Source organism: Periophthalmus magnuspinnatus, chromosome 13, assembly GCF_009829125.3.
Source record: "Periophthalmus magnuspinnatus isolate fPerMag1 chromosome 13, fPerMag1.2.pri, whole genome shotgun sequence".
Taxonomy (NCBI): Eukaryota; Metazoa; Chordata; class Actinopteri; order Gobiiformes; family Gobiidae; genus Periophthalmus; species Periophthalmus magnuspinnatus.
In genome coordinates this window covers 26,930,183-26,955,811 of record NC_047138.1, presented here as the reverse complement: position 1 = coordinate 26,955,811, position 25,629 = coordinate 26,930,183, and the positions used below count along the sequence as shown (strand labels likewise).

The window sequence follows — 25,629 nt, the reverse complement described above, 5'->3', positions numbered from 1 at the left end:
TTAAGATGTCTTATCAACTGCCTTTGAACTTTTTTTTTTTTTTGGAAAGAGACTTTATGGACACTCTATTTATGATGGTAGTAGATTATTAAAGCAGATCTATTCAGCAAAATGGACTTTTCAGAGCTGTTAACCATGTTATAGATCTTCCCTTCTCATTTACCCTCTGAAGTTGTATTTGGAGTGATTCGTGCATGTTTGAGCAATCTTTAATCACTTATTTTCAAGATGCAACTCCCGTTTTCACCGCCACCTCTGCTCTGTAATTGCTTCATTCTTCAATTTTATATGTCGATACGCGCAGGATTCAGCAGCGTTGAATAGTCATTTTGGCACAAATGAAAAAAAATCCGCTACCTGAACATTGCAATTTGAAAATGTAACAGTAACAATAGAAATATAACGTAAAGATAAACGGGTGTCATAGATAATAACTATACAGCAGACACAACATGTCTTCTTTAATGCAGTGGCTTTAGTAGCAGTATTGGCAGAGGCAGGAGCGGTTCTGTTTTACCTCAAGTACCAGTCTAAGTGTTAGTTCCACCTTTCCTAAATCAATTACAGATAGAACAATGTGACATTTTACTCTCCAAACCTAAATCAATAACTTAACAGTGACATCTTTAAACACACTTGAGTCCTCCGTCAGATCAAGTGTAGTATTGATTCTGTCTGACACCTGGAGATGTTCCGGTAGATAAATCTTTCTCAGACAAAGCGAACTGTAGCCAACAATCTATGGATAAAAAGACAACAAGACCCAAACCAAGCCCTATGTCTGCAGATCATTATGTTCAAACGAAATACACAGGAGGGGAACTAAAAATTGTAAATGGTCACATCTATATATAGTGCTATCTGACAATAAATCAGTTTAATTAGGTGCAGACAGAACACAGCTAACATATTTTGGGATTTGGACCGCCAACCTTCGGATCAGAGGACAAACACTCTACTAACTGAGCTACTGTCACTTGCGTAAAGGGTAAAGTTGCTTTAAAATAATTGTACTCAAGTGGAAGTATAAAGTAGTGGTCCAGGAGTTTATTCAATCAAGTAAGAGCAAAAAAGTGTTGAGGGAAACTACAACTTTAACAGTGATATTGTAGCTGTTTGGAACTTCTGATTTATAACATGAAGCAAATGTAAGGACAAAATAGCAAATTAGATAATGAACAAATTCTGGTATTTTCAGATCAGCCACAAAAAAAAAAAAAAAAAAAACACAACAAAAAAGAAAAAACAAATTCTAAATCTATAACTGAAGGAGGGATGCACGAAACACAAATGTTCAAACCATTTCATATTGTCAACATAAAGCTTTTGTCATTGTAGACTTACTCACAGTGGGAAGAGGAACCACAATTTAAGTACCGGTACTGTTACACTGTCAAATATATTACTCAAGTAGGAGTAAAAGCAGTGCCTGAAAACTACCTGGAGAAGTACCAATTAGTAAACTGGTAACTGAGTACTACCCACTTCTAAAAACACATAGTGAGCTTATTTATTTTAGTATTTCTACGTGTGTTGTGTTTTTTATTTTATTTTTTGTAATAAATGCACATATTTTCTATTAATAGTCAGAGTATTGAAGTGACTGAAGTGTACCTGTCAGCATTTGTTTGAGAAATCTTTAATTGCTTCATTTCAAGATGCCATTTTGCCCTGTGGTGGATACCTCTGCCACCACTCCATAGGGTCAGTATTTTTCATTGATTTCTTTAATATTTAACTTTACCGTAGGCATTAAATTAAAACACACAGTTTGACTTAGTTTCTTTATTTAGACATGCATTTTCTAATCTAGGTGCACACATTTTAGCTAATATCTGTCTAAATTTACTCACACTTGTATCTTTTGTGTTGCTAGAGAAAAGACCCAACCAGGAGGAGGGAGGCCCTTAAAAAGAACTTGGCAGAGCCCACCAGGACCAAGACTAAGAAGAGGAGATGGGGAACTATTAAGTTTATTTTTGCTAGTTTAGTTTGCTTAGGTTTTTTTTTGTTTTTTGTTTTTTTGTTGTTGTTTTTTTTTATTAAATCACTGTTATAATATTTGGTCTAGTTATAATGATTTGCCTTATTGTTACTTTGCCTGAGTTAGTGGTTTTAGTTTATCTTTTAAAGTAGAAGCTCCCTGTTGTGTTCATTTTTGGGTTAGTCCTTTTGCATTTAAACACACCTGTTCTTGTCTCTGGTTGGGTTAGTTTTGGTTTTTGTCTTTTCTGGTTAAATTGACACCAGTTGGACCTAGCTTATGTTTTTCTTTATATTAATTTGAGGCTTTTCTAAGTTACCTGTTTTGAATTTATTAAATTTAAACTTATTTTCACACCTTTGTCCCTGCCTTTCTGTTTGACCCACTGCCCTTTAGTTCATTCCCCAATTTTATTTTCTTAATCGGTGATACATTTCGGATAAAGTAGTAAAACCTGCTACTCACTCATGTGATCTGCCGCTATCCATAGGAGGGGCACATAGTGGGCATTTTTATTTCTGGATTTTTACATCTGTTGTAATGAATGCACATATTTTCGTATTAATATTCAGTGTGTTTTTGCTGACTCTGCCACACTGAGTGATTGAAGTGTACCTGTCATCCTAAAACGCTGCTTCTCTCAGTGAGGAAACTTGATCTACAAAAGTCTCCCATTTCTGTCCAGGAAAAGTGCTGAGTGCCGTAATCCTCCCAGAGATTTTTCCTTTGAAAATGAGCGACGGACTCGTGCAGGTAGTTAGTATAAGCAGCTTTTATCCTTAATCTTTGCTTCAGGACACAAAACAGAGACGAGGATGTAGAAAGGAGGAAGTAGTCAATTATATTTAAAATCACTTTCATTAAAGGGCCTGGAGCTGATATACTGCATCAAATTATATCACAGTCGCATCAAATTTTCACAATCCGATAATCAGGAAGTGTCTGGTTAGCATGCTAGTTGTTAGTATTACCGTGATGGCAACACTTTTCTCAACGCCAGCATTCATCTGTGCAAAATTGGCAATCATCCAAAGTTATTCCTCACTGACCTTATGAGCGCTTATGAGTGCTTTTCACGACTTTCAGAGACCAGTGCGGAGTTTTGCTGTCATGGCTAACAACAACTAGCATGCAAACACGCACTTCCAGATTCTCAGACAATAAAACACTTTAATTAGATGCAGATATTGAATTATAGTCATATTTAGTTACTGAATACCCTGCTGGAAAATGTATTTTGCAGTGTATTCTGTTACATGGTCCAATCAGAGTACTGCAATCGGAATACTTCAAGATGCATTTAAATTGTAGTGGAAAAAACGCAACATGTTTGTTTCACTGTCTGTTATGCATTCCCTATCACTAATTGGAAAGGGGGGAAAAAGTCACTTATGCACTCATCACAAGAGCTGTGTTTTATATTTTTCTCATAGTTACCTGCAGATTGAAGCCTAAATTGCGTGATCAAGTACTATAATGTATTCTTTAGGTTTCAGGAAAGTAACTGTAGTATGAATACCTCCAAATGAAAGAGTAACTGCATCAGAATAGTTACTCGATACATGTATTTAGGTACTTCCCAACACTGTTTATACAATATATCTGTACTGGGGCAAAATACAAAACAATTGGGTAGAGGGCGTTTAAAAATACAACTAAATCTCACATTAATCTCACTGTATTTCTCAAAGTCGTCCTGGCATTTTCTTCGCCTCAGCTAAACTTTTGCACAGAGAAGTGAATGCGTTGACATCAGGGGTTGTGCAAACATTGAACTGAACTTTAAAACATGGTCGTACGCTGTCCTTTGCTCTGCGCACACACACGCACGCACACCCACACACGCACACGCAGATTGGAATAGTGTATAAAAAGGGATGGGCCCAGGATCTACTTCTCTCTTTCAGCCAAACAGACCTCAAGTCAAACCAGTCCAGGGTCTAACTTAAACTTCCAACTACAGTGAAAATGCCGGCTGATTATAATGGACGCTGGGAGATGGTGAAAAATGAGAACTTTGAAGAGGTTATGAAGGCCCTGGGTAAGTTGCTGTTGTTATAACTTGTATATGTACATTATTATAGCACCATTATAGTATATGCTTTTATTGGACGCTCATTATATCAAGAAAAACTGCACCACTCATAATTACTACTACACATTTCATACATGTAGCACAAGTGAGGTTCTTTTGGGGCTGAACTCAAAACGTTGATATGGCAAAATATTGTAGTGTTTTGGTATAAGGAAATACTCCAAATTACTTCTGGTTGTTTATTTTCTGAACACAAAGGCCACTATAGGCCAGAACAGGAGCAAAAGTACAGTAGCCTCACTAGAGCCAGTCTCCAAAACAGACCAGTAACTGACAATAGAAATTTCACATCAACTTGTCGGCATAGCAACCAAGTGTCACGTACAAAAAGGCCTATAGCTAATGTAGAAATAATTGTTTGTGTCAGTGTTTTTAATTGTAATAATAGTGATCATTTTGCATTCATTTTGGTGTAGAAGTGGGTCAGGAGGACACTAAAATTGTTAAGTATTCTTTAGGCCTACTTTTTTTCCAAGGCACATCTGGGGACGCCTCAAGGAACGCCAGAATTTTTAAGCACAAATTCATTAAACGATAAAACAAGAAGCAGGAAAAAAAGGAGCTGACAGGGAGAGTAAACAATTAAAGGTTAATTTTAAACAGTTTGCAGTGGTGCAGAGTTATTCCTCACTTCTTCCCACATCCCTTTTGAGAATTTTCAATGTTTTTGTGGATGATTTTTTATTTTATTTTATGGACTGTAATGGACATGTACTACATGATTTATGAACATACTCAAAATAAAATTAATTTCATTTCATTTCATAAGAATTTTTGAACATCCTAATTATTCACCATGATGAGTTTATAACAGTGATGGATGAAGTACTCAGTGTTGTTAATTAAGTAAAATTACAGATATAAAGGTAAAACGTTACTCAAATAAAATAAAAAGAATAACATGGCTTAAGTAAAAGTATTTAAGTACTTGTTTAAAAATTTACTTTAAGAATAAAAACTTAAGTGTTTCACCCAAAGGTGTTCAAAACTTTAGTCAGGATGTTACCTCCTCAAATCATATGAAAAGTACTTTTAACTTTTCAGTCCAGTTCAAAAATGTAGTGGAGTAGAAAGTACAGAAACCTGCTCTCAAATGTAGTGAAGTAAAAGAAAAAAATATCCACTTTAAAATGTACTTAAGTAACATACAGATTGATAAAAAATATATATACTTAGCCTAATTGTACTTTGTTACCTTCCACCGCTGGTTTAAACGTGCTTTTTACAACTCCCAGAGACTAGAGTGGAGTTTTATCATGGTAATCTTGACAACACTAGCATGCTAACGTACACCTCTTAATAATCAGACAATAAAATGCTATCTAAATAGATGAAGACAGCACACAGCGGCCTTATTTTGAGGTCAAGAGCTGCTCATACGATATATCTGTAAAGCAACAAGACAAATAGTACTTAAGAAATCTGGTACAGGACCTTTAACTTCACAAAAAAAAGCATCATTACGTATGTAGAAAAGGGAGTATATGAAAAAATGTAAACTTCATTCAATTTTTTTTTCTTTTAAAATTTTTCTTACTTCTGTTTCATTCGTTACCTACCATAGACTGTATAAAGAAGTGGACTAAGGAAGCATTTGCCTACAGACAAATGAAACACATCAAGGCTAGCAGTTATAGGAGTGAGATCAATATTAGGAATTCTGAATGCAAGTATCATAGCAACCAAAGAGCCAATCTGGAGTGAAGCTGTTGAAGATAATCCCCCTTCCCGCCCACACTGCTGGTTTGGCAGAGAGCGGGCACTTAGCAACACTGTCAATCAAACCTGTTGCTAACACTAGCGGGGGCGACCTCGGGGAAAGAAGGCATCTGATTTGTCTCTTATTAATGTTCACATCTTGCATTACGGACACAATAGAGAAATAAAAATCAGGATCACGTAGAGCGGGTTAATACAAACATTTTAAGATCAAAATAATGAGGCTCACTGCAGCAGTTACAGAGAGAGGGGCGACAGTTTTGTAATGTAAACTTAATTAGAGCGAAAGTCGATGGAGCCAAAAGCGTGCCCATGATCACTTCCTATTTGAAACGCGTAGGCTAGCAGGTTAGCTATGTCCATTTATATATACAGTCTATGTCACCTACCCATACGCGCACACACACTTCAATACAAGAAGAACAGATACCATTCTTATCATCTCGTTACCCCTTTCAAACCTTAATGTATGCACTCCATACTCATAAGTCAAAAAGTCCAATGTCTTTTATTGCTTGTAATGTCTTTAATATTACAATAAAAAAAAGAAAAGAAAAGAAAAAGCTACTATCTGCCGCCCATTTGACATTTCTTTGATCCCAAACCGTTTCATAATTCACAGCTATCTGCAATTCACAATACAACCTTGATACGATTATGTGGGTAACTGTGCATGCGTAATATCGTCTGCAGCCTCTTATTCCCAGCAGGTGTACGTGGAAAAGACATCCGTATGGAAATGGCTCAAGCAATCATTTAGATGGGAAAATATAGGCACCTCATCTGGAATGCGATGGGCGGAAATTGAATTCTCACTTAAGGGCAAAGGGGGATGTGAATATCAAAATGGTGGGGTGATTGGGTCATATGCTGAAGCGAGGGGCAGGGAGAGCTCATTTAAGCCGGTCTGGACTCATAGCAAGGTCATTTTTAAAGGAAAAAATCACGCTGTCAAAACATCGGGAGTCAGGGACGGATTAGACGAGAGATCAAACATGGGAGAAGTAATTGAAATAAGGTAGGTTCAACTGAAAGTACAGTTACAGCACATGAACAACATATCAAATTGGTCTAACAATTGACTCTAGGTTCAAAACATTGCTGAAGGTTAAAGGTCCCCTCCTCAAAAACATACCTGGAGTGTGTGGCGGATGTGTTTGAGTAACCTTTTATTATTAGCCTGTCTACATCTCCAAAGCTCAAAATGCTCAAGATGAAAAAAGTGAAAAAAATGAAACACTTCCTCAATTTGTATTTGTGCATTACATTTCACAATCCAACCTCCAGCGCTCTTTACTGTCAAAATTTCATACATTTACTCGTGATTTGGAGTTTAAAATGGTAAAAAGGGAGGGAAAAAAAGAAAAAAAGTGGAGCGAGTCGGCAATGGGCAGGAGCAGACATGTGCAAGCTTGTTGGTCAATTAATGACACATTTTGCTTATTGATTATTTGATCTATTTTAGAGAGTGTATGTGCTATTTAAAGAAAAATCAAAATTTAATGTTTAGCAGATTTGGCTTAATTAGATGGACAGGCTACACTATCATCACAGTATAATTAGAGGACAGAATGAGGATATATATATTAAAAGAAAATGGCTCTACCCCAACTCTACCATCAACTAATAGGCTTCTCTTAACATTTTGTCTGTTCAAGTTCTCACTCATCAAGGTAACCTCCATGTTTAAAAAGAATGGGAAAAGGCTATATATGGAACTTTTTCTTTGTCTTACAGTGTCATTAGCCCTGGCATAATATACACAAGTCTTTTCTGTGGCAGCGTCCAGACTATGGAACAGCGCCCTCTGCCTGTCTGTTCCTCTCAGTCTTTAACGTAGTTTAAGAATACACTGAAAACCCACCTCTTCTCCCTGGCATTTAATACTAGCTAGACAGGACATCTTGGTTTCTGTTGTTCTTTTCTTATGCATCATGTTTTCTGTATATTTGTTTTTTGTTGACTTTTATGTGAAGCACTTGGGTCGGAAGTTATTTTAAAAGTACAATAAAAATAAACTCGAACTGAACACACACGAACCACATAATCAATAAATGCCATTACTTTCAACTAGTCTAATTAACTTTATCTCTCTATTGTGTTCTGTAGACATTGACTTTGCCACCAGAAAGATCGCCGCCCACCTTCACCAGACCAAAGTGATTGTCCAAAATGGAGACAAGTTTGAGACAAAGACGCTGAGCACCTTCAGGAATTATGAAGTGAATTTCACGATCGGAGTGGAGTTTGAGGAGCACACCAAGGCCCTGGACAACAGGAAAGTCATGGTGAGATTTGGTTTCAATCAAATTTTCGAGGTTTGATTATGATAATGTAATTGTGTGTATATATATATATAGAGGCCTGTCACAATTAGGGATGGGGCAATGAACAATTACACACAATACATTTATCGTGACATTTTATATATCCATGATAATCGCCAGCAAAGATGGTTATTCCATTATATCACCAGAATGTGCAAAAAAAAAGCCATTTCTCCATAATGTTCTCTTCTAGACCATTGTTGTTCACTGATAAAAAAGCACAACACTCTAACAGTGGACAAAACGTAGGAGTGAACACGTTTTGATGGTCATCCAAGCCACTTCTTCAGCTCTGGTCAGTTGACCGATTTGAATATTTCTTTTACTATGGATCATACCTGGACCATTGAGGGATTACACAGATATGGAGCTTATTCTTAATATTAAAATTCGAATTATTCATATCCAGACCATTTTTAAACTGTCTACGACTTTAAGAATTATTGTGACATAACCATTAATCTTAATAAATTTGACCATGATAATCACCAAATTTCAGTATCGTCCCATACCTAGTCACGATAACTGATACTGAGACATACTGTGATTAATAATAATATGGAAACTACTTTAAGTCACTGATACGAAAACAATCATGCAAGAAAATCCCAGTAACCAATTTTAAAATAGACACTATCATTAAAAGGCATGTGCTGCAACATATTAAGTACTGTTTTTGGTCAGTAATTAGCCATAAACGTCACTTATTCAACCTTTTACAGCTTAAATGTGATCGTATTAGAACAAAAATCTCCCAAATCTCCCCAGTTTTACCGAACGATTGAACGATAAGTTGATTATCATGACAGGCCTAAATATATACCACGACTGAAAAAAAGATCTCAAGGAACCTCAGAGTTGAAGACAAAAGTTAGCTTTTTGCAAAAAGTGTGGGTCAGTGATTAGCAATCGAAAGAATATTGGTTTATTATACTCCGCAGTGTTTCCCATTAACACCTACCTCATAGTCTAAAAACAAGATAATATGACAACATTTGGATATATACCCTTTTCCTTAGTTGTACATCTCCACCATTGCGCACTCTGAGGACTTGTGTACGAATTGTCTTATACAAATTAACTTGCCTTGCCAAGAAACGATGGCTTGAAGATTAAATAGAAAGATGATTTGGATTAAAGCGCTTAAAAAGTCCTGCCATGATAATTACTATATTGACTCATTGTTCAGTATATTATAAAGGGAACAGTAATTTTTGTGGGTGAGTGTTTATTGTGGGGACTTTTTCTTTGCACTACTGGGACAATTTTAGCTATTTTTAGCTATATGTAGAAGATTGAACTATGAACTAAAATTACACAAACAGATTACTTAACTGATGCATTTTGCTATTCACTTGTACAGCTGAACATGTAACAATATTGTATGTTTAGAGCTTTTTTTTTTGCAAATAATTCTGTGTTATGGTTTGGTTTCAATATTATTGTTTATCATCAATATTTACTACAGCAATATATCGCACTTCAAAATGTGTTATCGTGATAATCCTGCTCTTAAATGGGTAAACTGTGCCACTCTAGTCCCAAATCAAAAATAGGATTTGGAACTTAACTCCGATTTGAGCCCAGCATCTTAAAAGTTTCCAAACAACTTGATTACAGCTCTCTCAAAAGCCTCCTATTAAATACTGTGTGATGCTTGTTCAGACTCTGGTTACCTGGGACGGGGACAAGCTGATCTGTGTCCAAAAGGGAGAGAAGGAGAACCGCGGCTGGAAGCACTGGATCGAAGATGACATGCTGCATCTGGTGAGGGAGAATGACATGTTATTAGATAAAGTCATGTTTTAAAGGTGCACTATGTAATTTTTCTGATGGGTTGTCCACCACGCTGGTCTCCAAAGAGATATTATTGCTTTGAATGGAATGTTCAACAGTATGGTTTTAAACTTGTATATCTATTTCATTGGTTTCTTTAGCTTTTGATGCTCAAAAATTGAAAACATGATTTGATTGTGGGGTTGCCTACCTACAGATTTGACCTGACACACTATATCGTTTTGTGGAATTCATTTATATTTTTTGTGATATGCAAGAAACTATCCATTGAAGGAGTCATTAATCCAGTATCCAAAACTAGACTGACAGTAGACCATAGACTGTATATATAAATGGACATAGCTAACCTGCTAGCCGGCCTGTTACAGGTTCGATTGACACCATTGCTAAGTGCCCGCCCCCTGCTAAACCAACAGCCTCACTCCGGATTGGCTCTTTGGTTGCAATGATACTTGCAGTTAGAATTCCTGATGTACAACTTGGCTCCAAATTCACCTCTATAACTGCCAGCCTCAATGAACTTCATTTGACTGGAGCCGAACGCTATGGCTGACGTAACACTCACTCAGTCCACTTCTTTATACAGTCTATGCATTAGATATAAGATCACAAGACAATGAAACTAATGCTAGATCCTCATTCATACTGTGATAGGAGAAGAACGATAAATCCACAACTCCAACTCTCTCAACCTCACTGGCACATCTGTAGTATCTTGAATGCTTCCCTCTGAAACATGGTCCACTGTTCAAGTTTCGCATAAAAACGCAATCTGGACACACAATCTGAAGTGTTACAGATAAGAATAGGCTCTATAATCATTCACAATAATAATAAAGGGATTCATGCACTAATACCCAGACTGATTAGGAATTATACAACCCCTCGAACACTGTTGCATCATGGGTAATCTGGTCTAAAGGTCTTTTTTGTCTCTTTAGGAAATCTTTGCAGAGGGCAAGGTCTGCCATCAAGTCTTCAAGAAAGCATGATAAATCAACAACTCTGCACGCGTGACCATTTCTATTTATACTGCACTTTAATAAAGAATTGTAAACACATTTGGTGAGACTGGTTTCATGCAATGTTTTTATTTGTGTGGTTTAAAGGACCCATGTTACGCTATTTTCTAATCTCTGTTATAATGTTGCAGAAAACACTCCATTCCACCTTGTGATGGCATATGGTAATATAGGAAGTGCTCCACTGTGTTTTTAAACTCCACACACCTTCACTAGAATTATTTGGATCATTTCAGCCCTGGAATTGGCAATCTCTATTAAACAAAAAGGTAACTGTTAACTTGAAAACTACCACTACATGATATCACATTGTGGAACAGAGCATTTTGAGCTTTGGAGATGTAGACAGACTAGTAATAAAGGGTTACTCAAATGTGTGTGAATGATACAAAACACAACTCCAGGTATGTTTTGGAGGGGGTAACAACATTCTAAGATGTTTAAAAGTTCTATATTACGCAAAATTGACTCTTGTGAGCTTTTAGCCAAGTGTTACAGAAATATAACTAGCGACATGATTTTTACATTCACTCTGCAGGTGACGGCCAAATCACAATCAGAAATTTAGATTTTTGTGAACAACACAAATCAGATCAAGATGCAGGTGGTTTTCATATTTGGACCAAAATCATGATCTGATAGACAGTAGTGAAACTATTCAAACTTATAAAAAAAAAAATTGGGCATGTTGAGACCTTCTACTAGTTGTAGAAAGCACACGTGTTAAACATGCCTGAATGATGCCTTGTTACAGAGTTAGATTTTCAAAATTTAAAAAATGGGACACACTGGGTTGGGATGGTTGATAGTAATAAACTTGCGATAAGAACATCCAATTAATTATTAGGCACTCACTCCATTCTTAACTCACTTGTGAATTAGTTTATAACATGAGAGACTTCTGTCATTGCAACAGAGTGCATTTTGGCCTTCTGGTGATTTCAAGCACAGTTTTCTATATTTAAGCCAGTGGTGGAACATGACAAAGTAAAAGTAGTGAAGTACTGTACTTAAGTACAAAATTTAGGAATCTGTACTTTTTTACTTTTACTTCACTACAATTGAGAGAAGGTATCTGTATTTTGTGCTCAACAGTTTTGAACTGGACAAAACAGTAAAAGGTTTTTTGTTTTTTTAAGACCTGCTGAAAAGTCTAAGAGCAAACAAAAACAAGAAAGAAAAACATTTAGGAAAGTGATCAATTTAATCGTTGAATCTGTTGAACAAAACTCAGGGAGAGAGAGTGAAATACTTTCAATTTTTACTCTTTAACTAAGGGTGGGGCACTTTTCAATGGTTTTACTTTTTTATGTGATACTTTTACTTTAATTTTGGTACGTTTCTTGTTTAAAATTGGGACGAATCACTGGATTTGGATAAAACCACCGGGACATGGGACAAATGGATCCAAACTGTGACTGTCCCGGGGAGGTGGAATACTGCGTTTTGTTGTACTTATTTATTCTTAAAACGGTGACATTTTCATAAGAATACCGAAGACAAACTATGAAGTACTAGCTCCTGCTTTGGTGCTTCACGCCTCTCCAGGTACAGCGTGTTCTGCCGGATCTGGGGATCAAACCACCGGAAGCGCAGGAGAATCCACGTAGCCAAAATAAAGGTGCGACAAGTTAGACAAAGACGCACGCTTCAAACCCAAAATAACCAGTTTCCGTTTTAAAATAAAATGCTTTTAATACTTGATACAACGTGGACCTTGAATCTTACTAATAAGGTGCAAATATAGCCAACTAATTTAAATAGGCCTACTTTAAAATACCTAACGTGTTTCAGCCTTCCTTTTATAAGCTATGCAGCATTTTAAGTTATTTCCCTCATTCTAAAGATATAATATATGATTAAACTGTTAATCACTATGGCAACTGTCCTGAATTTGTATCATTCTGAAACCCATGGATAGGCAAGAAAATGACAGTAAACTACGCTTTGGGTAAAATCAAAGTAGGATAGATATGAACACAATATACCAACTGGACGGGCAACGAAAAATATCTTAAGATATTAAGAACATAAATCGACGTAAACTCTAAAAGTTTGCGTTATAGTACATGGTATGCAAATAGGTAATATTTTATAATGCTAGGTATGTACTCAAGTGCGCCATTAACAAACTCCGCGTGCGTCCAAGGGTTTTATTTTGAAAGGGTAGCTAGCGGAAGTGTTTGTATGCCGTATTCCTGACTTACAGCAAAGTTTTGGACACAAACCTTGATTCATTGAAGTTGGTTTTGGGTACGGGGTTTGAGATCTTAAGCGGACAACGGCGCAAAGACACACTGACGCGGAATCATGGTGAGTTTAATGCTTTATTTTAGTTATTAGTTGGTATGGATCAACTTTGCCTGTCTTGTGCAACGTGTACTTTCCATTATGTAAACTGTGAAACATATGCAACACCAGTATAGAAAGTAAAATATAGGCACTGGACAATCACAGGTGCGCAAAATACATATAAAAGTGGTCAATTTTTGTGTTAAAGTAATAGATATAGCTTGTTAAAGTCGTGTAAAGGCATGCATATGTGATGTGGAAAGAGGGACACACCTCCTCCAGTCATCCAACCTGAAAACACTGACTACAAAAAAAGAGTAGAAGAAGAAAAGATAGACAGGCTGCTTTGACAATTAATATTAATATATATTTTAGTTGTTTTAATAGTTCTATAGTAGGTTTTATTACATTTTTGTTATGATCAAAACACAAGTGAGTTTGTACATTTTGTGCTGGTCCCTTAAAGTCATGAATAGAAAATGAATTAGAGAAAAAGGTGAAAAGTAAAGTAGGCCTAAAGATAAGATGCTAATTTATGTTTAGTCAGATTGGAAATTATTGCAACATTATAAAAATTAGATTTATATAAACTAAGTTTGAAATCCAGAAACATTTACTCTCACAGCAGTGGTTCTTAAACTATTCTCACCACACAAGAAAACATTTAGCGTCCAGAGTACCACCAGATCAGAACCAGGTTTAAAATAGGACTAACCCATTGCTACGAAAGTTTTAAACGAGGTCTAACCCAAAAGAGAAAAATGTGGATGTAATTAACTCTTAATGACAGCCCCATCGTGTAATTTATATATTACTGCACTGAAAAGCATGCATCCTTACATGGGCTTACTTCTTCACAGACCTGACTTGTATTTTGCCTGCTTGTCTTGATGGGAATGTTGTTCCTTTGGCTCTAGTACTTCACAGTATGGCATAAACTTAACTTGCTTAACTTAACTTTCTGTTTTGCCAATCTCTAATGAACTACAAGGTAAAAGGTTGCTGTTAACTTGAAAATTATTGCTTCATGACATCACAAGGTGGAACAGAAGATTTTGAGCTTTGGAGATGAAACAGACTAATAATAAAGGGTTACTCAAACATGTGTGAATGAAACATAACATAACTCCAGATATGTTTTTGATGAGGTAACATTAGCATTATAGCATGGCTTAAACCTCAGAAGAGTCAATTTCACGTAATATAAGACCTTTTTAATAGAGCTAAAATTGAAGGGAAGCCTGCATACCACAGTTTGAGAACCGCTGCTCTATAAGAATCACAGTTGACTTTATACATGCAGTGACCACATTAACTATTTGTTATTTTTCCACAGCCTCTGCGTCTGGACATAAAGCGTAAGCTGACGGCTCGCTCAGACCGAGTGAAAAGTGTGGACCTGCACCCCACAGAGCCCTGGATGGTCATCAGCCTGTACAGCGGAACTGTGGTCGTCTGGAACCACCAGTCTCAGGTCTCACAATCTCATCACATCTCATTCATTTATAAAGTCCTATTTGTAAAAGAGATACAATTAGCCCTGTCACAATAACAAGTTTTAAAGTACAATATATTGATTGATATTGAAAATATCATAATAAACTATAATAGTGAAATTAATTTATACCACTTTCACAATAACCTTAAAGCTGACCTGTTCTGCAAAATCAAGTTTTATAGCCTTTAACCATGTTATAGTTGTGGAGTGATTTGTGCATATTTGAGCAATCTTTAATTCCTTATTTTGAAGAAACCATGTTGCCGATCAATCCCAGTTTTCACCGCCACTGGTATACATCTGCTGTTCTGTACTGACTTTGTCTTCAATTTGTTCCAACATGGAAATCAGTGAACTCGTTTCTTTTATTAAATCATTTTAGATTAATATTTAAATTTTTTTAAATGTGCAAATGATAACATAATGATCCACGGGGGTCATAGATTATAACTATAGAGCAGACACAAGCACATGAAGGATCATCACTGTAAACTATATGAATCCTATAATACATAATATGTTATTTGTATAGCACAATTTGTATGCAAAGTAATTCAAAGTGCTTTACAGAATAAGAAAGACATTAAAATCACCATACAAAAATAAATAAATCAATAAAATTAACATTAAAAGAGTAGAGTGCAGAATAAAAACCTTTCAGTCGTATGCACAGCTAAACAGAACCATTTTAAGACTGGATTTAAACATTGTCAAAGTAGAAGCCTGTTTCGCATCTTCAGAAAGACTGTTCCAATTTTTAGTTGCATAAAACTGAAACGCTGATTCCCCATGTTTAGTCCTGACTCTGGGCACTAGCAGGAGGCTGGGAATAAGCCAGAACTAAACCAAAGACTAAACCAGGAGTAGGACAACTCAAATATCCTCATATAGGTCTAATGCTACTTAAAATTAAGAAAAATGTCCTCACTAGTGCGAATAAAAGGTACTCAGGACATATACTGAGCCTGAAGAAAATATTGTTAATCTAGCATATACTGAACTATAAGTCAATATAGTAATTAACGTGAATGGCCTAGATACCATCAATACTTCTTAATAGAGACAAATTAAAACTACCTGAAAAATATTTATGGGTCAAATCAGGGCATTTTAAATTTAACATGAAATATAAAGTATGAATGAATGAATATATTTTAAACATACAAACAATAAAACAGAGGTCTTGGCACAAATAGTGGTGAAAGAAGTACTCAATTATGTTATTTAAGTAAAAGTACAGATACTGAAGCAAAAAATACCAAAGTATAAGTTAAAGTATCACATGAAAAAATGTACTTAAATAAAAGTATTAAAGTATCTGTTTAAAAGTGTACTTAAAGAGTAAAAAGTAAAAATATTTCGCAAAGATTTTCAAATCTAACAAAGCTTCAAATGTAGTGATTTTGAAAAAGATTTGTACTGAATTTTGTTCAACAGAAACAATTAAATTGATATTTTTTCCTAGATGTTTTTGTCTAGTTTTGTCTGCTCAAATATAAACGTATTAAAAATAAACCCTCGGAGTTTTCAGCAGGTCTCAAACAATAGTAAAAATATTTTTTACTTTTACTCCACTACATTTGAGACCAGGTATCTGTACTTTCTACTCCACTACATTTTTAACTGGATTGAAAAGTAAAAGTATCCACTTTAAAATGTACTTAAGTAAAGTACAGATACCTATATTTTTGTTTGCTTAACTACAGTATTTACAGAGCTGTACATTTACAAGTCCAAAAAGAAGTGGGAAGAAGCATGGTTTATCTAATCCCATCCCTTTTCCTAATTAGAACAGAACAGAAACAGAACTTAAATTAGTTTCCTATTACATGTTAATAATTCACATATTTGATAAACTAACAGAAGAGGGGAAAAAAAAACCATTAAAAATGAGCACTTTACACTGTTTTCATAATCCATCAATGTCATTTCTTTATATTTCTTCTTAAATGTTCATGCTTCAACATTGTTTCAAATCCAAGCCCAAGTCACTACATAGTTTAACAGAGACAGATATCCAAAAGCTTTTCATTGTTGTTCATAATATCTTTGTTGACATCGTCCCTGAAGTTATAGACACTGTGTTGCATAAATATGTTATTTTTGTGCTAATATTTCTTGATACAGTTATATGGATTCCTACAAACCAGGAACTCAGTACAGATTACATGTTACAGAATTTCAAATCATTTCCACCATTGTTCCCTTTTTACTGTGTTTTTCTTGTTTGTGCATCATCTTTGAGTGTCCACAAAAGCACTCTATAAGTTTGATGTTGTATTATTTCTTATTAAAAACAATACTAGTTATTAATTCATTTGTTTATTACAGCGTATAATGATAATAGTACTATAAAAAAATAAAACTCAACACCCACCCTTCTCAACAGTCTAGAGGTCCTGACCATCTTATTAAAAAATTATAATACTTCACATCAGTCACATTTAAACATAGACTATATATATATAAATGGACATAGCTAACCTGCTAGCTGCCGTGTCCCAATTCACTTTCTATTGAAAAACTGTTTCCCCTCTCTCCTTAAACTGGCTCATCATTTTGGTCTTAAAATGTCCATATTAACCCACTCTAAATGATCCTGGTATTTTTTATATCGCTATTATGTCTGTAAATCAAGGTATGAACATTAATAACAGACAAATCAGCGTACGGGCAGGAAGGGCTTCTTGTTTGCTATGATATGCACGGTCAGAACTCCAAATATGGAACTTCATCTGACTGGAGCAAAGATTGTATTTTATTTTAAATGCCAAATGTAAAATTAACAATATCTATTTTGAATTTGCAGAGCATTGTGAAAACCTTCGAGCTGTGTGACCTGCCTGTTCGAGTGGCAAAGTTTGTTGCTAGGAAACACTGGGTCATCACAGGCTCAGTAAGTAATCTTGTGTAAATGTAGTAACAGTTGAATTACTTTGTACATTTGTAAAACACATGTTCTTCTCGCCAGGATGACATGCAGATCCGAGTGTTTAATTACAACACTTTGGAGAGAGTTCACATGTTCGAGGCTCACGCTGATTATATCCGCTGCATCGCCGTTTACCCATCACAGCCCTACATCCTCACCAGCAGCGGTGGGCAAAATTATAATGTTCACAGAATGTATTTAAAATGTACAAAGCTGCAAAATAACAGGAGGAATGTTGCAATCTACAAGATTTATATATATAAGAAATGCAAGAAATGGCCCAAGGAAGGAGCAGTTCTTATCCTTCAAGCAGCAACAAATGAAGACTGCGACCGAAGGTGCAGATACAATTGGGCCAGTTACAGTTTTATGTTTATATATTACTGGTAATCTTATCACAACGTGTAACAAGTTTTAAAGGTTCTATATTACACAAAATGGATTGTTAGTTGTTACCTCCCTAAAAAATACCATAAAAAAACATAAAATAATCATTGGTGGCGACAGTTGCTTCTTTGGTAGAGTGTTTGCTCACTGATCTGAAGGTTGGCGGTTCAAATCCTGCTCTCAACATCATTGAGAGAGCAAACAGATCCACTGACCCACAGGTTGGCAGTGCAATTCCAGCTCCCACAGATGAATGCTGTTGTTGTGTCCTCAGTGTCTGTGTACACTGGTGTATGAGTGTGTGGGAATGGTTGAGTGGTTCCTTGATGTAAAGTGCTTTGAGTGCCTTGAAGGTGGAAAAGCTCTATATAAAAATGTGACCATTTACCCCAGCATTCAGTTAAGTCATCTTTTTCTGTTGTTGTTGTAGATGACATGTTGATCAAGCTGTGGGATTGGGAAAAGAAGTGGCTGTGCTGTCAGGTGTTTGAGGGACACACACATTATGTCATGCAGATCGTCATTAACCCAAAAGACAACAACCAGTTCGCCAGCGCCTCTCTGGATAGGACCATCAAGGTGTGCACAAAATATACACTGAACAGGAGTGAGAGCACTTTCTACTGATAAAAATAGTAAAACATAATACATATGGTAGGTTAAATAAGTAGGCGTAATGAAATTGTATCAAACATCATATACTAATTGATACTAAACAAGTGATGTTAATACTAAAAAAGTCACGTCAACTGGACAGAAATTAACCTCTCCTGAATAGCTTTAGAATGATCTTGAACTGTATCAGAACAAGTAAAAGACCACATGGACTAGTATACGCCCATGGTCCACTATTGAACCTACCTGGATGACTGAGGGATTACACAGGCCACATGGGAATATAAAAGAAAATTATTATGATTTAATGTTTAAAATGACATCCTACTGTTCAAATAAGTGTAAGAGTGTTTTTTTTATTATCATCATGGTATCTGAATTAGTATTGAGTAATGAGTATGTTCCTTAATTTTGAAATCATGTTTGAAATTTTAGTATATTTTGGTATTGTGACGTGTTCATATATAATGTAAAAAGTTAAACTTATTTATGATGATATGCCAAACTTCTAATAGTTTTGTCACGGTGCTCAATTTCAAAACTCAATTTCCATACTGAGGAACTACTGCATACTGATTTTGATACCTCGATGATCATAAAAACTGTATGTTTTAATAGAATTTACTGTTCAATTTTCAACACAAATTAATAGCTGTTTTAATATTACCATGCGATCTATGTGATGTTAGTTCTAATGTACAGAGATCAAGATCTTTCTAAAATATTCTGGAAAACTCAAATTTGAAGTTAATTGTAATTAATCTAATTTGGACACTAGTTTATTGATGTTTTATGCATTCTGTTTATATCTCAGTTTCAGGTTTCATTTATTTTCATCTCCTCATTAACATACATACATGACAACAAAAGACAAAAAGAACAATGGACAATACAATCACTTCACACATTTGCACAGTCAGTCCATATTGTTAATCAGTTGTATGGACTGGGACACAAACACATTTTTATACCTGTTATTTTTACATAAAGGAACCCTGTATCTCCTCCTAGACTGCAGGAGCTTAAACTGTGTGTTGAGCACATGAGAGGGATCTCTGATGATCTTCAGAGCCTTTCTCACAGCTGACTGTTCAAAAATGGTCTGTGGTCCAGTCAGATTAAACACACCCATGATGTTACCATGTTTTACCAGTCTAAGGATCTGTGATTTATACTTAGCAGTCAGGTTTCCAAACTAGCTGACTACTCCATACCTCTTTTGTTTATATCTTTTAAAAATATAATTAGGGTTACAATTTATAATGTAGCGGCATTTACTCAAGTATGTTACCAATGCCAACATAATTCAAATTATGCCTCAGGACTACTTGTATGCGAATATAAGTGTTACGAAAATCCTTAAGAGCAGTAAATTAAATGAAAGCCATATTCATTATTAAATATTTAGTTAGTACTATTGTTTCTGTCTGATTTGAAGGTGTGGCAGCTGGGATCCAAAACTCCAAACTTCACTCTGGAGGGCCATGAGAAGGGGGTGAACTGTATCGACTATTACTGTGGAGGAGACAAGCCTTATCTCATATCAGGGGCTGACGACCACCTGGTCAAAATATGGGACTATCAGGTTAGTAAACACTGTATATCTTTACTGATTCAGTCAGGAGTGTTTACTGACACCTATGTATTATTCAAATATGTATATATATGGAGTGGTTTGAGAGGGGAGTTAAAGAGGCAGTTTTTGTTAGGAAAGACAATCCATCTTTGGACAGGAATGGGGGCCTTAGACATAATTTATCTCGTATTTATAACTCCATCCTCATACCGAAATCAAAACAAGGAAAACAATAGGGCTAGCCAGTATGCTAATAGGTGTGAGAGTACCCATTAGGGGCCTGAATGATTACGCTAAATATGACTCAGGCACAGGTCACACTTAATGCAGCTCAGTAGACCTAGTCAACAAACAGAAACTGTAAACAATAGGAGTGTTAGTTTCAGTGTAGTTAGCTCCTCCTTCAAATAGATTTAAGGTGGTGTCCACCAGCACTCTGACCAGAACTGAAGAAATGGTTTGGATGAGGTTTGAAATGTCTTCACTCCTACAACTTTTTGTCGAGTTGACAGATTTGAATTGAATTATTTTAGTATGGATCATACCTTGACAACTGAGGGATTATACGGGCAACTATAGGGAAGTAAACAAAAAGAAAACAGTGAAAATATAATTGGCAGTAAAGTAGCTCAAGGCAGTGTATTTATTTGTTTGCTTGTTTTGAAAGACAGCCAGGCATACAAATCGATACAGATAAGCTAGGAAGATAAGTTTTACCAGTGTTTGGGTTGTCACTTACTGTACATATCACTAATAAAATAAATGAAATACTCAAATACAAAAGAAAAAACAAAAACTTCCAAAGCAAAATTATTGTTGTTCCTGTTATACTGCTGTTGCAAAAAAAGAAAAAAGAAAAAAACAGCTATATGCAGTTGCTCGTTTGGCTGTGATTTTAGACAAATGTTACAACATCTTAATATAGATTTTCTTGTGTTTTCTCAGAACAAAACCTGCGTTCAGACTCTGGAGGGTCATGCCCAGAACGTTACCTGTGTTTCATTTCACCCTGAACTACCAATCATCCTCACTGGCTCTGAAGATGGTAGTATCTTTTGTGTAACGTAGGCCTGCATAATTTGGGATTAATTGTATTCATTTTAATTTTTATTGACAAGTATTTGTAACTAGCTTTGTGAGATATGTTTAAAAAGTACAAATTCTGCACACTGTAAACAACTCCAGGAGTGTTAACATTTCACAGAACACTGAAATATGAACTGATAAATTAATACAAGAATCCCATGCATTTCAGAATGTGTTTGGTCTATACTACAGTTACAAAAGATTTTCTATAAAAAGACAGGATATTCAGTTCTTTGCAGAGAACATGCTATTCTTAATACTTACAGCCAATGGATTATGATTATTCAGCCAGCTCAAATTGCGATGGTGATGGTGCGGCACTAGATTAACCCTACATTTATTTAACTTATGTTATCTTTGTTTTCATTGTACCACATACTGTGAATGGGCTCCACCCATAAACTGTATATATAAATGGACATAGCTGACCTGCTCGCCACCGTGCTCCAAATAGGAAGTGATCATGGGCTGCGCTTCTGGCTCCATCGACTCCAGTTCACTTTACATTAGAAAACTGCCACCCCTCTCTGTGTAACTAATGCTGTCAGGCTCGTCATTTTGGTTTTAAAATGTCTGTACTAACCTGCTCTGCATGATGCTGTTATTGTTATTTCGCTATTGTGTCCATAAATCAAGATATGAACATTAATAAGAGACAAATCGGCTTCCTACTTTCCCCAAGGTAGCTCCTGCTAGCGTTAACAACAAGTTTGATTGACAACGTTGCTAAGTGCCTGCCCCCAGCCCAGCCAGTAGTGTGAGGCATTACTTTGAGCAGCTTCACTCCAGATTGGCTCTTTGGTTGCTATGATACTCGCAGTCAGAATTCCTAATATGGAACTTGGCTCCAAATTTGCCCCTATAACTGCTAGCCTTAAAGAGCGTCATTTGACTGGAGCTGAACGCTATGGGTGACGTCACACTCCCTAAGTCCACTTCTATATACAGTCTATGGCTCCACCATTGTATTACTATATTGTGTGGTTGTTGCGTTAAACAGTTTGTACTGAAAAAAACGCTAATGCCTTTACAGAGATTCAAATGCAAAGAACATTAACTTCACAAATGAAAAAGAAATGCATAGCACACAAAGATGTCCGATGTCCAAAGTTTTTTGTTTTTGTTTTTTTTTAGATTATGTTTTGGCAAAAAAGCCTTCACCAAAGTAAATAAATGATAAACGATAATATTGAAACTAATTTAATGCCACTAATGACAAAAACCCAAGAGCAGATTTAAACCACAAAAAAAAACTACAATATGGTTAAAAATCATCAGTCATTCAAAAATTAAACAGCAAAATGAAACACTTTAGTACTTTGTTTGCTTCTGTAATGAGTCTTAGAAATTATTAATTCAACCTTTTACATCTTAAATCTTAATATACAGCCAAAAATATCCAAAAATGTCCCAGTAGTACAAAGAAAAAGTACACATGCATTCATATATGGAACAATAACAAGTCTAATGCTCAAAAACTCAAATTAAATTCCTTGGGGGGATAAATAAAGTTGTCTGAGTCTGAATGTCTCCTTCTTAGGCACAGTCCGTGTTTGGCACTCCAACACATATAGACTGGAGAACACTTTGAACTATGGCATGGAGCGAGTCTGGTGCATCTGCAGTCAGTCCGGTTCTAACAGTGTGGCTCTGGGCTACGATGAAGGCAGCATCATCATCAAGGTAAAGCTCTCTCATCTCATATAACTGATGAGGCGTAATGTAACGAGCGCTGACAAGGTGAACTGTAGAATTATCTCTGTATTAAGGCTGCTGTCTGGGAAATATTAGCCAGCAAGAGGACATTTTGTCCTGAGATTATAGGCCCTATATTACACTAAACTGTGAGCTGCAAGCCATGTTATAATGCTGTTAACTCCTCAAAAACATAGCTGGAGTTATGTTTTGTTTCCATTCACACACTGAGTAACTCTTTATTATTAGGCTGTCTACTTCAAAGCTCAAAACACTCTGTTCCATCTTGTGATGTCATGAAGCAAAGTTAACGTCTACCTTTTACCCTTAGTTCAGTAGAGAATGGCAATTCCATATGATCCTTGTGAACGTGTATGGACTTTAAAAATATGGTGGAGCACTTCCTGTATTACCAGAAGGTGGAGTGTTTTCTGTTTGAGAGAAGAACTCACCCTAAATACGCAGAGTTCGTGTTAAACATGTGTGAATGAAACAAAACCGTGGGTATGTATTTGATGAGGAAACGATAATATACCATACATCAGAACACAGAATAATATGGGCCCTTTAACTGAAATTGAAAATTTCTATTACACTTTGAATATGCATTTGTCCAATGTAACTGTGATGTCCATATTAGATAAATAAATGCATAAATTGTTGAGAGATTGATAGGAATTTTTGAAACTTTGGCAAGGTCTAAATTATTATTCATTGTTCTCTGTCAACAGTGGACAGTATCAAAAGTTGACCATAGGAAAAAAGGTGTTAAGGTTTGTTTTGTTAAAATGTTGACAAAATGGCCAACTATGGTGATTATATAAATAAAGGATGACAGTAGCTCAATTAGTAGAGTATTATATCCACTGATCCGAAGGTTGAATGTTCGAATCCTGATCTCGGCATAAACATTACTGGTAAATTGGCCAAATATGGGTTGGCGATGCGATGGTATCTCACACAAATGACTGCTATTCTGTGCCCTTGGGCAAGACACTTAACCAACCACACGCCCCAGTGTCTACGTACACTGGTGTGTGAATGGCTGAGTGGTTCCTTGATTTTAGAGCGCTTTGAGTGCTTTGAAGGTGGGATTTTGTATTCGCTTATGAGTTCAGATTTTAGTTTTCTCTCAAATGTTAATGGTCCTGTAGTGTCTATGTGCACCTTGAACAGAATCCTTCTTTTTAAACATCACAATAAAAAAAAAAAAAACACTACAGCCCTATTCCTTTTCATAATCCATAGTCACTACAAGGCACATTCTAAAATCTGAAAACAAACAAGTGGCCATTATTATTGCTAGGTGTTGAGCATAGACTGTATAAAGAAGTGGACTACGTCACTCATAGCGTTCGGCTCCAGCCAAATGAAGCTCATCGAGGCGAGCAGTTATAGGGAGCCGGATTCCATATTTGGAATACCAAGTCCGGAGCGAAGGATCACCCCGTCCTGTCCACACTGCTGGTTTAGCAGGGAGCGGGCGCTTAGTAACGATGTCCATCAAATCTGTTGCTAATGCTAGTGGAAGTGACCTTGGCAAAAGAAGGTGCCTGATGGGTCTGTTATTAAAGTTCATATTTTGATTCACGGACAAAATAGAAAAAATAACAACACTAGGATTGTGTAGAGCCAAAATGACGAGGCTCACTTAACCAGTTACAGAGAGAGCGGCAACTGTAAAGTGAATTGGAACCAGAGTCTATGGAGCCGTAAGCGCGCCCATGCTCACTTCCTATTTCGTTTAGCGCTTTACCCATGTCCATTTTTATATATACAGTCTATGGTGTCGAGTCAACTATCAGTAAGTGCCAAAACATTACTCTGTGTGATGACAATGATTCGAATCTAACCATGCAGTTGGGCCGTGAGGAGCCGGCAATGTCGATGGACTCCAGTGGGAAGGTGATGTGGGCGCGACACTCTGAGGTGCAGCAGGCCAACCTGAAGGCTCTGGGGGACACGGAGGTCAAGGACGGAGAGAGGCTCCCCCTAGGGGTAAAGGACATGGGTAGCTGTGAAATCTACCCCCAGACCATCCAGCACAGTCCCAACGGGAGGTGAGTGGACGGAATCGCATTTTTAGATACATTTAAAAAGAAAAGATAGACCATTGAATCATGTCACATGTATTCAGATTTTGAAATATATTTTTCACTTATTTGGGTTCATCAGGAGAACCTCAGGTAGATTTAAAATGACCTAAATGTCCAACTTTTGGAGCCATGTACCATGTTATAACATGGTTACCTCATCAGAAACATGCCTGATGAAGTTATATTTGTCGTCCATGCATGTTTGAGTAATTTAGTGATCTCTCCTAGGCCCTATTCAAACCCTCATTACGTTAGCAATTAATACCCCATTGAAGTATAATACCTCCTCTTTAAATGTTCTGTATACTGGTAGTTGTTTGTTGTCTCAAAGTGAACATCCTCCACCAGTTTAATGTAGTGGTTCACTGTCCTGCACAAGGCTTGTTCTGATTTATTCAGACCTTACAAATTACTTTCAGAATTGATACAATTGAAGAGCTGAAACTATAACTTGACCTAATTTGTTTAGTTTATTGACAAACAACAATAATAATTGTAATCCTTTTTT

At 36.2% G+C, this 25,629-nt stretch overlaps 2 protein-coding genes across 2 annotated transcripts in view; both read left to right on the top strand.

Annotated features, from left to right (window-relative positions):
• Window positions 1-3,872: 3,872 nt before the first annotated feature.
• On the top strand, window positions 3,873-10,983 carry LOC117380203 (retinol-binding protein 2-like). The gene is made up of 4 exons (XM_033976964.2): window positions 3,873-4,025; window positions 7,908-8,086; window positions 9,791-9,892; window positions 10,864-10,983. The coding sequence occupies exons 1-4, from the start codon at window positions 3,953-3,955 to the stop codon at window positions 10,912-10,914; spliced, it is 405 nt and encodes a 134-aa protein (XP_033832855.1). The 5' UTR covers window positions 3,873-3,952; the 3' UTR covers window positions 10,915-10,983.
• A 2,150-nt stretch (window positions 10,984-13,133) lies between these two features.
• The window catches only part of LOC117379868 (coatomer subunit beta'-like), a 26,847-nt gene continuing 14,351 nt past the window's right edge, over window positions 13,134-25,629 (top strand). The window contains exons 1-9 of the mRNA XM_033976572.2: window positions 13,134-13,257; window positions 14,573-14,710; window positions 17,544-17,630; window positions 17,706-17,832; window positions 18,484-18,632; window positions 20,107-20,253; window positions 21,190-21,289; window positions 22,871-23,013; window positions 24,886-25,085. Coding sequence (XP_033832463.1) covers window positions 13,255-13,257; window positions 14,573-14,710; window positions 17,544-17,630; window positions 17,706-17,832; window positions 18,484-18,632; window positions 20,107-20,253; window positions 21,190-21,289; window positions 22,871-23,013; window positions 24,886-25,085 — 1,094 coding nt within the window. The 5' untranslated portion in view covers window positions 13,134-13,254. The remainder of the gene's footprint in view (window positions 13,258-14,572; window positions 14,711-17,543; window positions 17,631-17,705; window positions 17,833-18,483; window positions 18,633-20,106; window positions 20,254-21,189; window positions 21,290-22,870; window positions 23,014-24,885; window positions 25,086-25,629) is intronic.